This window comes from Rhinichthys klamathensis, unplaced genomic scaffold (genome assembly GCF_029890125.1).
Source record: "Rhinichthys klamathensis goyatoka isolate OS25496 unplaced genomic scaffold, OSU_Roscu_1.1 h1tg000206l_1, whole genome shotgun sequence".
NCBI classification, from domain to species: domain Eukaryota; kingdom Metazoa; phylum Chordata; class Actinopteri; order Cypriniformes; family Leuciscidae; genus Rhinichthys; species Rhinichthys klamathensis.
Genome location: NW_026606731.1, coordinates 1,421,192 through 1,439,045, shown reverse-complemented (window position 1 = coordinate 1,439,045; position 17,854 = coordinate 1,421,192). Strand labels below are relative to the sequence as shown.

The following is a 17,854-nucleotide window of genomic DNA, read 5'->3' as shown; positions in this document are numbered from 1 at the left end:
AAATGTCACACCCCTAACTATAACTGCTAATTTCAACACATTACTAACACAACTCAACCAGGTCTCACCCCTTTTTTGCGCATGTCTAAGTCAGGAATTATTGAAATGAGAGGGATATTGTGACGTGTACGTTCCTGGAAGAAAACTCAAGACTACAATTAAGGTGTCTCAGGGAGTTCAGATAGAGTGCTTACTGATATGGAAAATACTGTAACTCCCTTTGGAGTGGACTTTGTGCTTTGTAACTTTGCAGACCTTTTTCACGCTCAAACAGAAACTTTACACGCTAAAGAAAGTTGAAAATGGAGATTTTTTTACAAATACTTTTTTAGTAAGTTAGTAAGTAAATTTCACATAAATATGATTTATATATATATATATATATATACACACATACACACAAACATACATACATACATACATACATACATACATACATACATACATACATATTGGTCAACCACAACTCCAAACACTGTGTTAGTGATGCTTTAAATGTGAAAATCATTGAAACTGTTCAGAAATGTCATACATGTGTAGCCCTGTTGAGCTGGCCCTGCTGATGTGGAATGTGCTTCTTGGCTTCCTGGATGTCCCGTAGTGGTTTGGCTGTATGAGTTCTGCTGTAGTCCTCCATTAGTCCCTAAAGAATGAGAAATTTTCATATACTATATAATCAGACCTCTTACACCCCAGTCAAAAGGCAAAAGACAAGTACAATCTAACAACTGCTCTGACATGTTGCTCTGCTCGGCACTCAACGCTTATATTTAGTGTATTATAGAGGTCTACTTCTATGTCGCTCTCCAAGAAAATCAAAATGACAGATCTTTGTTTACAAGCACTACGAAGGTGGTAAAACTGCACTGTGTCGAAACAGTGGGAGGGGCTTAGGTCTGCCCTCTCACTTATCAGCTATACTGGAGCCTAAATTACCTCCCAACAGGAAAGGCCTCATTCTTATCAACTTAAGTCATACTGCAACAATATAGCTCTGTTACTCAACCCTTTACTGACAATTTGTGAAATTTAAAGTAGCCTATGTGTCTACTTTAAACAAGTAATTTTGAGTCTGATATTTAGATTCTGACCTGCATGTCCTGTTGCTCCTTGGACACCATCCTCTTGATGTCTATTCTTTGGTTGTGTGAAGCACTGTTCTCTTCCTATGTAGGGTTGGGTTAAGAAATGTCAAGGAGGAGCAAATGAAAAATATAGATGACGTCATTTAATTGGAGGAGAGATATGAGGAAGTAAACTGACAACAAATAAACAATACCAGATATAAAAACATTTCATTGTTGGACCACAAGAATGTATGGGGTGCTCACCCATGGTACAAGGGGAGAGGAGGTGCGTGCCGCTGCATTGTAAGAGTTGGGAGATGTAACAAAAGGGTCCCCGAAACACCCCGGTGACCCAAGACCCACGTTTACCTCAGAGAGGGGGATCTGGGGCGACCCGGGAGGTCGGCCTAATAATGTGAGGGCCACATAAGAACCGGCTGTGAAGAACAAATGAATTTGGGTCAGCGGTGGTAATATGATGTGTCAATCTTTAACTAAACACATGGTTTATCCTTACATTTGATTAAATTCACCACTTCCACATGGTTTGATTGTGTCACCAAGGTCCCGTTCACCTAAAGCAGAGGAGAAAAACATTCAAAATGCATTAAACTCTAACATATACATGTGAGTTCTACTCCTACACCGACACAAACATGAGGTGATTTTGTGACCAGCAGGTGGCAGAACAGACAGATGCAGAAATGCAGTGGTGAAGAGAGAGAAGGGGTGGGCAGCTCTATATAGTAACCTGGTCTCTGTAAGTGTCTCACCTTAATGATCCTGTCCCCCGTCTGAACACCTGCACGCATGGCAGCGCCATCTACCAAATGACAGAAGATGATTGTTTTACGAATTGAAAGTATTATCTAGTGTGGTGGGTGGTTGACAGAGTGCTGCTGCCAGAGTGCTAAAGGGGTTGCTATGTGGTTTATGTGCTCCATTTACACTGCACATAAATTGGTTTTTAGTGTCATTTTGCAAATGATGAAACCTCCATTTTGTGCATACATGCATGCATTTACTGTCTCTTACAGACTCGTTCACTACAGTGTGAACTAAATTGTAGTGAAAACTGAGCAATTATGAGTGCATTAGGACACAGGAAAATAAAATAAAAAATCTGTTCAAACTTTTAAAAACACCAACGAGTAACAAGCACAAATAATGTTTTTGTTTTGTTTTTTCACCACCAAGAAAAAGGGCTAATTATAGACCACGTGGATAAAACAATGCTGTGAGGGATAGACTTAAAATTGTTATAATGGCATGCATGCTGTAATTTTCACAATTAATTTTTACAACTCACAACTTGAAAAAAAAAATTGTTTAATGGAGTTTGTTTACTGACATGTTTGTGGAAAAATGTTTATTCAGCTGAAAAATTGCCATGCTGTTCAACAACACTACAGTCTGTACTGTAAAGGACTGTACAACAGTCCCTTACAGCCTTTTAAAAATCCCATAGACCCTGACTAAGGTCTACTATGGGATTGTTTATAGTTCCTTCTACTTTATTCAATGTGTATGCAACCTCCTTTACGATGCTTTGTGTGTCCTCTAATTGGCCCTGGTCAGAGCACATCAGCTCCATTTCTGACCTACAGCCAAGTCATATCAGCCTGGGGAGGGGAAAGTCTCTGTGACAGATGCCCACAGGAGCTGATGGGGGCGGAGAAAGAAAGATAGGCGTCTTAGACAGGCGTCTTACCCTGTTTGACGAGTTGTACGAAAACAGGGTTGTCCCCACTGACGGTCAGCCCAAAGCCGTTCTCATCTTTCTGAATGATCACACATCTCTGAACCAGCCCTGGGAGGGAGCGAGGGAGGGAGGGAGAGAACAAGAGAGAAAGTTTTATAAGGGAGCTACAAAACTGATTTTACTGGATTGTCAATGCCTTTTATATGTATTCACCAGGAGAGGCCTATCAAAGCAGATTACAGTAACAATGACTCTAAAACCTGATCGAAATGACAGTGCAAGTAAGTGCAGACCGTCATAAAGTACTTGTCAACATAAAAAACAACAACAGAGAGAGCAGAGTTGGATGCATCAATTTCACAGTCCAATTAAAATCTAGCCAGCTTCCCAGGATAATGGAAAGATACAGGAAATGATAGAGGTGTGGAAGTGTGGGTTATCACGGACATCTAATGCTGCTAGCATGAGAGATGGGCCTACTTTCAAAATGGATAGATCATCCAATCAGATTTGAATACAAAAACCGCAGAACTCAAATCAGAGAAATGAGTATGAACTCCAATGTAAACTGATCAAATAGGCACAGAGAAAAAACTACATCTATGTCTTCAAGTTGCCTTCTGTGAAATACCTTCAATAAAAAAATAAAAATAAATTAAGGATAAATATGACTTGAGCTCTACCATCAGTGTCTGCAGTAGGCTGTCGAATACTAGAGGAGAAAATGTAGTCCCTCATTTGTAAATACAGTTCAGTAATGCACTTGATGTCTATGGGACGACAGAAGGGTTTAAAGCAGGAATATGAAGCATTTCACAAATTATTCAGTAAAAAATGTTTTTCTAGATGAACTTCCAATGTTGGCCGAGTTTCCATATCTTCCTGGTATCCTTGCATGCGTCATGTGAAAGTTGCCAGATTTACATGGTTATGACTTGAGAGTTGAAATACTGAATTTAATTTTGAAAAGTGTGATAAGTGATCCTTTTACATGCTAACCAATGTAATGTTGCAAGTGCATTACTGTAAACATGTTTTCTACAAGTCAAAGTTATTTTGGCTTGGTAAGTTTGTCTTTTGGGACGCATCATCAGTCAGATTTAACCCCCAAAATTCATTGGAGAGGTCAATAAATAAAATAAATGAATGATATATGGAAAAATTGGAGTTAATGAAAAATTTTTTGCTGAATTGTCCTCCAAATACAGCTTTTTTTCTGATTCTGTTATAACATATAGTTTCTGTTTTATGATAATTAAATGAAACAAAACTAAATTCTGCCCAAAAGATTTAAATAATGGTTTCAATGTCAAATTAACTGTTCAATGAATTTACATAATTATATATTGCTATAATAACTACCATTCAAAAGTTTGGTGTCAGTAAAATTTTTGTTAAAGAAATACTTTTCTTCAGCAAGGATGCATTTAATTGATCAAAAGCGACATTTATAAATGTTACAAAAGATTCTATTTCTTTTTTTATCATAAAAAGGCATTGTGGTTTAAAAACATTAAGCAACATAACCATTTTCACTATTGATAATAAAAATGAAATGTATTTCTTGAGCAGCAAATCAGCATATTAGAATGATTTCTTAAGATCATGAGACACTTAAGACAGGAGTAATTATGCTGAAAATTCAGCTTTGCCACCATAGGAATAAATCACATTTTAAAATATTTAAATAAAAAAGGTTGTATTCACAATATTATAGATTTACTGCATTTTTGATCAAATAACTTTTTAACTTATGAATAATTTTTGATCATTCAAACAGTATTGCAAAGAAGAGCACCATTTTTCGCTTTGTTCACCGATAAAAAGGACATTTATAAATATGAAATGGTGCAATGTAATTGAAGTAAGTCAACCAATAACAGAAAGAATACTTCCTAATTGTATCATTGAAACAAGCATTTTCTGTGAAGCTGATTTGAAACGATATGTATTCTGAAAAGTGCTATACAAATAACCTTGAATGGAATTAAATTAAGTGTAAACAGTGATCAAGTCTTTAAACTGAGCATTCAGACTCTCTCTGAGCCTTTAAGAATAATGCTATCTATCTGATATTGTCCAATAATACACACACAGCCCAAAATCGACTCAGTGGAAAAGCAGAACTTGAATAAATGCTGATAACACTTGAACTTCACAGTGCGGGAGAGGAGAATCCCCCTATCAGGAGGAAAGAGAGCTAGAAACACAGCAACAGTGTGATCATCTTACCACAAGACTCAGGTCTCCTGTCAGCCACTACAAATCCACTCTTCTGCACCAGCACGTCTGAGCAACACAACATCATGATACAACATGGGACACACACGCACACACACATCACAGAGGACACAGAGAGAGGACTCAAATGAAGAAGAAAAAAAAAAGAGCAATAGCACAAATACACAAAGTGTGGCTGTTTTGGAGTGGGTCATTGTCATTTGATAAGCAGTTAATTCCCCAAGGTCTTACATATTAACAAAGTGTCTCCCCCTGAAATGATTAATAAGGTGTTCAGGTATTAAGGTCCCGGGTGTTAACCCAGAAATCAATGATCGGCACAAATGCAAATATAACCAACAGAGTTTGGGGTGAAAAGCGCTTTAATGAGAGATAACATTCTCAAAAGTGGTTACGCAATGACGGATATATTAAAATATATACATCTCATAACACAAGAGAGCAAATTGTGGATCTGATTAGCCAGACCTACTTAAATTTCTCTCAAAAATGTAATCAGTGATATTCTTTGACACAGGATATATAAGATTTATAACAATGGTTTCCCTCTTTAAGTAAGGCTTTACAACTTTGGGCTGAAATGTATCACACAAAAGAGCCACACTTCTCAGACATTCCTAAAGGAATGTTGGAAAGATATTAGGGTTGGGCGATATATCATAATCCCCCAGTTTCACAGACAAGGCTTATAGTTCCAGAGATCCAGACTAAAATGCATGTTTGAGCTGTCTTAACAAAGGAACTTGCACTGACAAATATTAAAATATGTCACTGCCATTGTTTTGTCTTAAGATGCACACCAGTAATGTTTTTTTTCTAAACAACGTTAATAAAAGCTACTTAAATAAATACCCTAATTGAAGTCCTAATCCTGTCTTAATTTAAGCCCCGTCTGTGAAACCAGGCCAATATGATCTCAAATTATTTTGCTGGAAATTTACAATTAAGCAACATGCGAATAGTACAATGATTTTAATGCAATTTTTATTTACTAAATGAATATTTTAGTTTGGCCTCAAAATTTGACATTAGTGAGCATAAGAACGTTAGGACAGGGATATTTAAACAGCATCTCTAATTTGAATTTAAGTAGGGAGTAAAATGTTTTAATAAAAAGATATGTATGTAAATATTACATTACAAATATTATTAAATGTTATATATTACTTTTTTGCATTAAACACTTTGATCGTACTTGACAACTATGGCTGTTTGGTCGAAATTATGGTTCCTCTGACTGGAAAAAAATTATTCAGAACAAACAGACAATATCAGATGTAGTCAAAAGAATGAAAAAATATTTCATATTTTTAGCTATATCGCCCAGCCCTAGAGGACACCATGGTTAAGGTGGTTTAGTCATGCTTCAGATGAGGCGAGTCCAACACCAGAAGAACATCCAAAATAAACATGCATCACCTCCTCCATTCACCACTATTCCCTCTAACTCAAATGTGAAAGTGAGACATTTATGCCAGGACAAAAAGCAATCAATAAAACTGCTTCAGAATAGCTCAGAAATCTTTGAAAAGAGCCCTGAGGAAATTCTGCCATTATCTCATTCAGACACACAAGTGACTTTCAATCGAACAGGAAAACATCTCTCATTCCAAACAATGTGAATCGTATTTTAATCGATACGATTATCACAGTGTTCGTCACCATAAACCTCACATTAACGGCCATGCACAGAACTGCTTTTCCTTCTCTACTCTCCCCAGCAGCTGAGAGGAAAAACAGAGGCAAAACTTGAAAGAAAAACACACTGACAATATCTTTCAACTGCCAAAACTGGGGCCAGGAACATGTGCATCGTTTATGGTCAGCAAGTATGAATCATGCCGCTGTTTAAAGCCGTTCCACTGCAGTTAGTGGACAGGCACAGCCTTCCATCTGTGCTGTGTGGAGGAAACTGTTTCCATTTTAGAGTCTAAAGAGAGACCGTATGAGAGGAGCAGTGTGCTTCGGTCCACACCACACGCACACGAGCAGTCAGGACACTCTTTAGTACAGCTAAACACTACCATTCTGAACGAGTAGAAAAATAAAGTGTGAGTGTGAAAGACAAGTAAGAACGAAAGTGCCCGTCGTCACTTACCTGTAGGGTCAAACTCGTGTGTAGGGGTACCGGGCAGCTTATCACTTTTGGGCCTTTTGTCGGGAGGGTGGTCTCTGTTGAGAATGCTACTGGTTCTGCAAACACAAACAGGAGAAATCAATGTCCAAGGTCAATGAAACACATGAACACCCTGCAACAAATACACCATTTGTAAAATAAGTGTCTCACATGCCACCATAAAATCGTACTATGCGTTTATCAGCATTATATTGGCTACCCTGCTCTCTAGATATCAGCAACAACATGAAAGAACTCATATCGTCAGCCATTCATTCAGACCAGCTTTAAGTGCATTGACTGATGGCACTGTGTATTGTGTAGTGTTGAGTAGTTTCATCTTGCTGTGTGCTTTTTGCTTTGTTAACTTCCTGCTAGGACAACAGATGTGGCCCACCGCGCTTATGTAGCCCTATTCATTAAACACATCAATTAAGAGGCTCTGCATGAGTCCTGCTGGCTCTTTATCAGAAGAGCAAGTGGAAAAGCCTGCGTACAGCAGTATGAATCCAGGTCTAAAAGTAGCCTCGGGAGTAAGGTGAGGTGGGGCGAGTGTGTTTAACAGTGCTCTGCTTCCCGCTCACAGGCTGTGTGAGAAACCTTTGTTCTGTAGGCCAGCCAGTGATGGGACACAGTGCTGAAGAAGCCCTTTGTAGGCCTGTCTTACTGCGTCTAACTGAGAGCCACTGTACTAACAGCCTGCTGCCATTTCCTTCACCTGGGCTCACGCGCTTGACCTGTGGACCCTGCAGACCACCGAACTGACTGAAAATAATGTGCTCAATGAGAAACATCCACACAAAACTATCACTTCAGCATTTTAAACAATGGAGGGTCAGCTAAACATCACATTTGTCTGTCAGTCTGACAGCTCATCGATTTTGAACTCATTCTATGGGTCAGCCGAACGGCTGGTTCATTACAGGACGGTATCAGAAAGAGTTGAATCTAAACCCTAAAAGTGAAGTGCAAGACATTTGCAATGTTGCTCTGAACACTGGGAATAATAGTATGAATGCTTAACTAACTTTTCTAAGATTGCTTCAGAGGTCAGCTAACTGTGAAATTAACACTGCAGCGAAGTAATGGAAAGGACTCGCTGAGATTAGCCCACCCTTTAAGAGGACGGTAGATTACACAAGGCAATTTGTCACCTCTGGTAAACTAGATAAGTCTAATGAGAGAACAGCCGCCAATCACTGACTTTTCAATTTATACTCAATTAATAAAATTAACATTGAATGCCGGTACAGGACAACATAAGCAATCCTGTTCCCACTCCCCATAGGGGCCACAATTTCCATATTTACTCTAACGGTCATGTAAAAAAAAAAAAAAAGTAAAATAAAAATATCCACTCTTTCACAATGCAAACCCCATCTTAAATTTAACATGAGAGCTAATTACCACTAATATTACAAGTTTAAATTACCAGTCAACATTAGAATGACTGAGACCCAAATCAGAAAGACTGAACAGTTCTTTCTAAAAACTGAAAATGTATAATTTACTCACTCTCATGTTGTTCCAAACCTCCATTACCGTCTTCCAGGATTTGTGCATTAAGCTGACACTTTTTCTTTGCAATGTGTTGTTCATTTGTTCTTTTCAAACTAACTTTTCAAATATAAATTTACAGATTTTAAATATAAAATAGTTCTAAGCACTTTGTTTTATGATCTATCCTGTGAAGTGATTATTTTTCTAATTTCATGGATAAATAGAATAAGTTAATATTACAAACTGTTTCTTTGCATTTATTTTGGATTTATTGTCAGTACTGGCTTACAGTGCACGTGGGTAGGGTACTTTCCACTGTGTGTGTGTGTGCGTGTGTGTGTGTGCGTGCGTGTGCGTGTGTGTGTGCATGACCATGTTCATCCGCCACATCCAAAAAAACATTTTTGACCCTGGAAAAACCCTGATACAGGGCCTTTAGAACAACATGAATGTGAGTAAGTGACAATTTTCATTTCCAGGTGAATTATCCCTATGAAAACGGTCAAAACAATTGTATAGTTCTTAAGTCTTCGAGCACACTGTCACACATTGCTTGTATCAGAGCTCTCTGTAGCAACACAGGATCCTTTTGAGAGCAGTTTGAGGGAACTGAATGGGCCATTTATGAAAATGCCTGTGAAACGTTCCATGGTCTGCTCAGCTAAAAACCTCCCGCCAAAGAGGAGGAATGGAAAAGTATATCCAAACAACCAAAGCAGCCAATAATCGTACCTTTTACATGTTATTCTCTCCATGATGTATCATGCATGCTGATGGTACACATAAAAATACTGCCATTTGTGTATTTGTGCTTACGACCACATCTGTTACAGTAATGCGTAGGCATAAAAGTTTAAAAAAGCCGTCCCTTTTTTTCTGCACTTTTTTGCTCACAGATTTCTTGAGTGCATGCATTATGTGTATGCATGTGGTGGGCAGGCTGGCAGGAAGATAGGGGGTGAAGAGAGCTGGAGGAAGATATTATTGCTGGATAGAGCGCTGGAGGAAAAGACAAGCGAGTGTGGAGGAGAGAGAGAGAGAGGGGGCGAGAGGAGAGGAGAGAGAGAGGGGCTTGGAGGGTAGAGAGGGTTGTGTGGCTGGCTGGCAGAGAGAGAGAGAGAGAGAGAGAGAGAGAGAGAGAGAGAGAGAGAGAGAGAGAGAGAGAGAGAGAGAGAGAGAGAGAGAGAGAGAGAGAGAGAGAGAGAGAAGAGAGAGAGAGAGAGAGAGAGAGAGAGAGAGAGAGAGAGAGAGAGAGAGAGAGAGAGAGAGAGAGAGAGAGAGAGAGAGTAAACAGTGACTGTGCAGAAGAAAAAGCACATGCTGTCTTTATCCAGTGCGGTCTAGAGGACCTCTGTGCTCCAACTCATGACATCACCCCCATGAATACGGCTGCACTCCTCCAAATGGTCATGTATGTGTTTCAGCAATGCCTGTCCCTTGTGTCAGGTCACTGGTCTGACGCACACAGACATGAGGCAATCTTGAGTCAAGACACACCACAGGACTAGGACTCACAATATAGTTTTGTAATAAAGAAATGTTTTATGATGGTTAGATATGAAATAAAATACATAGATTAAAATAGATATAATGATTTCATTTATCACAGAAGATCTTCTTGATTTGCAGATTAAAATAGATATACTGATTTCATTTATCACAGAAGATCTTCTTGATTTGCAAATTAAATACACATTTTAACATTGTAGCGCGGTTTAATTGCTAATTTACATAATTTTTATCTTATTCTTTATACTTTTTAACTATAATTAAATTTGTCACAAAAGTAAAGTTATCTGGGTCACAAAAATATAAAAAAAAATTATAGGATATTTTAAATCATGACGTTCCAGCAATGTTTTAGAATTCATATCTGTCATGAAGTTATTATAGCAGTTTAATTTGATCATAGCTTATTTTATTTAATTAATTAACAAGCCAACAAATGAATTGTTATAACTTGATTTTTCAAATAAATAAAAGAAAGTTTAATGATAACATAAATAATTCTAAACATATTTGAATATTTCTAATAATTTAAATGTAATAAAAAAATGACTATAGAAAATATGTTGCTAAAACCTAAATATTTTCTGTTATGTTAAAAAAAAAACACTGGGCTGACCGAGCCAGCAGTTTCTCTCTCTCTCTTTTTTTTCCGCAGCATGCTTAGTGGACTGACGCTCCCAGCTCCACTTCCTTCCTCATCACCCGCGCCACTGCTCATGGGTAATGTAATTCGTTTGAAAATATTGTAAAGGTTTAGAACAAAGCGGTCAAACATTAAATTAAACATGCCATAACATAACCAATACCCAGTCAATTACGACAAATTGTAACATCATGTCAGTTTTGTCGAGTGTCCTCATGAGAGCAATCTTAAGTTAAATAAAGTCGTAAACGTAAAGAGTTAAGATTCGCATCATGTGCAGCAGTGGCGGATCTTAAAGTAACAGAAGCCACTAATGCTGTCTGTTATTAATGTTAATCAAAGAACAAGAAGAAAACAGAGAAAATTACTCACTGCTCTTGATTAAAGAACTTTTGTAGCTTTAATAAGGATTAATCTATATTTAATTTATAATTTATGCAGTGCAGACTGTTTGTTAACTTTATTCAATTTCTGTATATTTCCTACCTGTTAATCAGGTAGAAAAGGCACAGGTTAAATATGACCTTTATTATGGGTTTATGTGAGGATAGTTTTAAGTTCACTTAATTTAAAAGTTGTTATATATTTTTTTAATTGATAGCTTTCAGTTACACTTTTTTGTTGAACGACTATAATTAATATTTAAAAAAATCTATTTAATTGAGACATCAGTATCTAGAATCAGTGACACTAACATCCATTCATAAAAAGATTAACTTTGAAATTATTACATTATAAAATATATATAAAAAAATATATATATATAACCTATATATATATATATATATAAAATATATATATTTATATATTATAATCGGCAAAACCGATGAATCGGCACCGATATTTGTTTGGTGGAACTATCGTTATCGGCAAAAATCCACACCGATAGTTTTTCCGGGTTGCGTTCCTTGCTGGAGCGGCTGAGAAGTGCGCGCGGTCATTACACAGCAGGAGAGCGCTCAGAACAGAAGAGACTGCTGGCATTATACAGAGTGAGAGCGGCCTCTAGAGGACAAATAACAAACTATCACTGGCTGAGTTGTTTACGTTAACACGTGAGGCAGCGCGCAGCACGGAGAGAACACGCAGCGAGAGCGCTGACATTTAAAACACCGACAGCGAAACGGTATGAATACATAACACTAAAGTAGCTACATATTGCCATATCATTACAAATTAATTCATTTGTTGACTAGATGCTGCATCAGCAGAGTAAGAACAGTAGTTTGCCGTCGAGGCTGTGAGGACTCTAACATTACCTCAGTCAACCGTTAATGCAATGTGACAAAAACACACGCAGACCTGACCCAAATGTTTTATGGCGCAATTGTTACCATCTATTTGCATTATTTTTATCTGGCTGGTCATTTTTATGCTTTCATTAGCCGACGAAGTTGCTAAAACTAGTGACGTGATTGCTTTCTCAACATTGATATGTTCATGGAGCCGACAGAAACGTAAACTAATCAGAAACACGTTCGATTTAAGATCTTTTTAATCACTACAATAGATCTTGTTATTTTGATTAGATAATCATCAAGTGTTCTAAAATATAGAAGCAAATAAAGTGAGAGACTATAGGCTATATTACGTATACTACAGGTCTTTTTCTTTATTACATTTTAATGGCCATCTTTAAGCACGACTCTTTGGAATCATATGAAATGGTAACACTTTACAATAACATTCCATTTTTAGCATTAAATAAGGTTAATACAAGTTGTAGAAGAATTATTCATTGTTACGGTAGTTTGTTAATTTTTTACATTTACTAATGCATTTGAAATGGAGTTTTAATTCTTATTTTATCTTTTATTACCTTAGTTAATGTACTATGAATGAACTAACAGCATTATGCATATAGTTCATGAAAGCTAGTTAATACATCCTTGCTTACAAATGGGACTTGCAAAGTGTTACCTATGAAATGTACGTATGTTTTTAGGTTATAGCTAACGAAACCTGTAATATTTTAATGTTTAAATTATTTTCTATATAAAGGTTTCATATATTCATATTTATTTATTTAATTGAGCACATTTCAGTTCAGCACTGTTTTATTGTGAGTATGATGTTTGTTTTTAATCCAGTATCCATTAAAAAAAATATCGGTTGAATTATCGGTTATCGGCATGTACGGTCAAACCTAGATATCGGTATCGGTAAAATCCACTACGGTCGACCTCTAAATAAAATGCTGTCAAATATATATAAAACCTGGAAGATTCCTTGAACTGATTCGTATGCAGTGTTATAAGAAAGTCTGCGCAATAAAAAAAATCACACGGATACACATAGTAAATGTACACTATAGCCTTTCACTTCTCCTTAAAATGGCAAATGGGGAACTTGCCTTAACTATATAAGGCACAAAACTATAAGAGACAAAACCACCCACTCCATGGCGATGAGGTCTCATTTGCAGATCTGTCAAATTTTGGCTGCTGGAGTCAGTAGAAATAAGTGAAGCGGAAGCAAACAGAAAAATAAACATTGCAGAAGTCTCTTCACAGAATAACAATAAAGTCATTTAACAAATAAAGGCTACATCTATGGCCATAATGAACCAAAATGAACAACCAAATCCAGGAAGCATCTAAGCAAATAAGAGGACAAATGCTTTGCGGATGGATAGAATAGGAGAGGTAGAGTCTTTATGGCCCTAAAAGTGCACCAACTGGCTCTAACAGGAGCCCACATTTGCTCCAAACATCAGCTGTTAAAACCCATTAAACAGTGATGACTGAGTAATGACATGATCAAACAAGAGCAGAGTGAGTATGTGTGTGCTTGTGAGCATGCACACACACACACACAGATACAGTCAGGGTAATAATGGGAAGTGAGAGCAAAAGTGAAGAAAAATGAAATGAATAGGTAAGTGAATGTGGAAGTGTCATTTGGGGTAATGTCAGACGACATGGGTCGAGTTGGGTCTCTGAAATGACCGGCCCCTCCCCCAGGTGACATCACAATGAGGAACGGGGGAGCTGAGCTGCAGCGGCCTGGGGAGATTTTCCTTTTCTGCTCCAATAAACTCAATCACCCGTCCTGACAGGGCTGGAGGATGTGCATTTCTTCACGCTAGATTGTCCGTTTAAATTCTTTGATATTGCAGGAGGAGGTGGGAAAGCAGAGAGTAAGCCAAGTTCACAACACACTCAGTTGCCACCCAAGGTCAAGAGGACAAGCTGACGCCGAAAGCCAGTCAGAACTCATAACGATCCATGCCTCCCAAAACAAAAGATAACAATCGACACAGGTCCTACTCTGTCAAAAACTAAAGATTGACAGCTTGCTAATTAGAAGCTGCTAAAGAGGCTTCATGCTCTGCTACTTAGAGAGTTTCGGGCAGCCAAGTTGGCAGCGTTTATGCCAAGCACCCCAAACAAGACACTGCAGATCCCATTAATTAGCATTAATTATCCCAAGCCTCTGACTATATCCAAAATAGATTTATTATATATTAGAAATTCTTAATTCTAGCAGCAAACCTTCTGTTGGCTAGAGTATGTTAGTGTGGCAACAGTGATTGAATGTGTTTTGCTCATGAAGAAGCAGTACTGAAGTGAAAACAGAATTTCCCAGAATTAAATAAATAATAACCAAAGTAAATAAAATAAAAATTTTTTTTTTTAAATTAATTCATTTTGAAAATGGTCTTTGCTCCAGGCAGGGTTATGAAAACTGCACCACTAAATAAATAAATAAAAATAGTTTAGAACAGTCCTTGCTACAGGCAACCTGTATCGCTCAATATAATAAAATAAAAATAAATAAATAAGATAAAATAAAATATTTTCCAGTGAGGTACATTTTTCAAAATATCATCTTTTGTATTCCACAGAAGAAAGAAAGTTATACTGTTTTGGAAGAAAATGAGGGTGAGTAAATGACCGAATTTTCATTTTTGGCTTGACAATCCCTTTAATTTGAATTTAGCCTGTTTTTTCTTTTAATACTCCTGAATGTCTGAAAAGAAAATTCATATTTTAGTGCATCAGAGCCATGTTAATCCTGCAGCCAACTGTCATGCCATCTCACAGCAGTGAAGCACGCAGCACACAGGATTAATCTCGGCCCAGTGTGCCCGCCTTTCCACGCTGCCCCAGAAACTACATAAGATTTAAGCATCCACACAGCATGAGGGAGAAAAGGACAGGCGAATAAATCATATCCAATCGCTTTCTGCAGAGAGGCAGTCATCTCTCTCTCCCCACACTTTTCAGTCACAGCTTAATGCACTGGAGAAAATACAGCACAGCAGTCTGGTCTCCACTTGGCACTGAAGGCCAGGGATTGCATAAGCCAAGACTGCAAAGGGAAAAGGAATATATCAGACTTAACAATATGGCATAGGGAATAGAGATTATTAGATGTTCATTCTGAAAATGGTTATGTTGAAAATAACACTAGCAGGTTGCTTCAATGTCATGCATGTGAGCAGCCACAAATCTCTTCTTGCATCATACCATAGTGTAGACTTGCACTTTTACTACATTTTGGAATCGGCAAGCGTTCATAAGCATTAACATGAACATCACACTGCAACCCCCCCCCCCGGTCAATGTCCCTCCCCTTCTCAGCAGCCAGGGGGCTTTTGGCTGCAGCTCCACATTTCCCATTCACTGTCGTATGGGAATCTATGTTTAAACAAACCCTGTGAAAGAGCTCTCCAAACTCGGCTGCCATTTGCTGTACTGCTCGGAAAAACTAATTTTACTAACTCTGTATTGACATCTGTTAAGGTAACAAAAACACTAATATAGGCTCCCTTTCCTGGAACACCTAAAGCATGTTGTACTGTAAAATGCATCCATCTGATTGGCAGGCCATTTCACGTCTTTCAGGAGTTAGGGTATATAGTTTAATTACAAGTTTATATCAATCTGTCAGGAAACAAAGATTGTTTACCAGTAATCAGAATTGATTTGGCAAAGTTTACACAGTTAATATCATCGAATCTTTAAAAGATATTCAATAATTTGAAGCCATAACCAAGGTAGCATATTTGCTTGTGAAATAAGTACTGTTTCAAGTATCTGTATGCCAACAATGGAAGACCATGTGAAGACTATTTTTGCACATTGGACTATTATTGTGATAGCTTTCATGTCAGTGGCACATTATGAAACATTACAAAGAAAACAAATCTTTGGTGGTTTGATGTCAGTCAGACAGCCACATCCTGTCTATATTAGCCCTGTGGCAATGGCAACTATATACTATATAAACTGTGTAAAAAAATAAGCATATTATAAGACAACATGTTTGCCAAAAAAAGAGGCTTTTATATCATTATAGTAAAACCATAAAAAATTAAAGAAATATGTACTTTTTTTTAACATTCAAAGCATTATTACATTCTAATAGAACACTGTTAAATCTCAAGTGAAACATTTGTTACAGGCAATTTTGCTTATAATAAACCCAACCCAAAGAATGCAAGACAAGGTGGTGACGGCAAGGAGTAGCGCTGTAGAAACACACACAAAACAAACATAAACAATATATATTTAACTATAACCTATATAACATATAACCATATAAACATAAATGAATATGAAATGTCATTATGAAGAATTAAAATAGATGTTTGCACATTTGTTTTTACTGTTAAACTAATCAATTAATCTAACCATATTTAACGAATGTCAAGTTACCATGTTAACTGACAGTCCTAAAAAATACTTTGAGTAAAAAAAAAAAAAAAATCTATTGTTTTTTGCAGATCCTCTATTCTCCAGACCCCAAATTCAAAACCCTTGGTTTAAATGGGCAGTTCTTGGTCAGAATAAGATGCAATGTGCCCCTGACTTTATGCCGACTGTTCAAAGTACTGCATCTACAACAAAAAGTTAGCAAAAGCTGCCACAATAGCACCACTCATCTTTTTTTTTTTTTTTTTCATGTGTCCACTCAATAATAATGTGCAAACACTCTATCTGCTCAAAGTGACAAAATATTTGCTTTCTTTTATGACATTTGAACCTTGTGGGTTGTTAAGTATTTGCAGCACATGATATCACTATCAAAGCAGTTATGCTAATTTGTATGCTAACAGCTCATTCGAAACAAGACCCATCATCAGGCTACTCCTGTCATCATTCACAACAACCAAACGTGGTTTTAAGCTAAAAAAAAACACCTGACTTAAATTTCAAGGGTGTTGACTGTAATTAGGTGTTGAAAACAAATTAAAAAACAACATACCTGGACCTTAGGGATAACTTGCCCATACTTATTAATAATTACTTTAATGGCCATGTGAAAAACATTTCTTGCCAGTTGACGCAATATATGTTACTCTCAAAGGGGCTCATTTTGTAACACAAAATGTGCATTCATGGCTATCTTCATGCCGTGAGACTGTGATTTCTGAGTTACTTCTATTCATAAACTTTCAGTTGATTTCACAGTGCGGTCTGGGCTTCACGACTGTCAACTGAGATTTTCTGCCAGAGAAACCAGAATATCTACCCCGCAGAGACTAGCCTTCCTCCCAACTATGATTTTCTGCATTTTTTATGAGTTTCCATTGGGCAAAACTGGTATACTTGTCCAAATCCGACTTCAAGTACTCAAACATCTTTGTCAATCTGCAAACTTCAGGATTGCCATGCAATCCATCAAGACTAAAAGAAAACAATTCCCTCATTTCAGCTCAGAAGGGTGTAAGACAAGGTAGCACAGCCAAAATCACAATGAGCAATTTGACAAGACAGATGACTCACCTGCAGCTAAGCTTACGTGCTTATATTTACGTCTGACAATGGAGTAACTAGGTGTGTTTCTGAGACTTTCAGCTACTTCACCCAAGGTAAAGGTGAGTATAGGTGTGGCCCCGTGTTGTAGTGAAAGGCCCATTTGTCTGGAGCTGGAGGGGGCAGGGGAGAACAGAGGGGAAAGGGGGAAGAACGGGGGTGTCAGACATTGTTGTGACTCAGCAGGGGCTGGTGATCTTTACTGAGACAGATCTGGTGCAGAAAGAGCACCGGAGAGGAGGAGGAGTTGCTGTTGTGTGCATGCCAAAGTGACAGCAGGGTGTGAGGCCGGCCCACTCCACTCTTCATTTA

At 37.5% G+C, this 17,854-nt stretch overlaps 1 protein-coding gene across 3 annotated transcripts in view; it reads right to left on the bottom strand.

The window, feature by feature from the left end:
• Nucleotides 1-17,854, bottom strand: part of arhgef12a (Rho guanine nucleotide exchange factor (GEF) 12a) — a 54,534-nt gene that overhangs the window by 25,104 nt on the left and 11,576 nt on the right. For 2 of the 3 annotated variants that reach the window (XM_056263371.1, XM_056263370.1), the window contains exons 3-10: nucleotides 7,109-7,203; nucleotides 5,002-5,058; nucleotides 2,779-2,877; nucleotides 1,841-1,890; nucleotides 1,585-1,642; nucleotides 1,332-1,504; nucleotides 1,092-1,166; nucleotides 533-643 (exon numbers count right to left, since the gene is read on the bottom strand). In XM_056263371.1, coding sequence (XP_056119346.1) covers nucleotides 533-643; nucleotides 1,092-1,166; nucleotides 1,332-1,504; nucleotides 1,585-1,642; nucleotides 1,841-1,890; nucleotides 2,779-2,877; nucleotides 5,002-5,058; nucleotides 7,109-7,203 — 718 coding nt within the window. The remainder of the gene's footprint in view (nucleotides 1-532; nucleotides 644-1,091; nucleotides 1,167-1,331; nucleotides 1,505-1,584; nucleotides 1,643-1,840; nucleotides 1,891-2,778; nucleotides 2,878-5,001; nucleotides 5,059-7,108; nucleotides 7,204-17,854) is intronic. The other variant, XM_056263372.1, reaches the window with a different exon arrangement.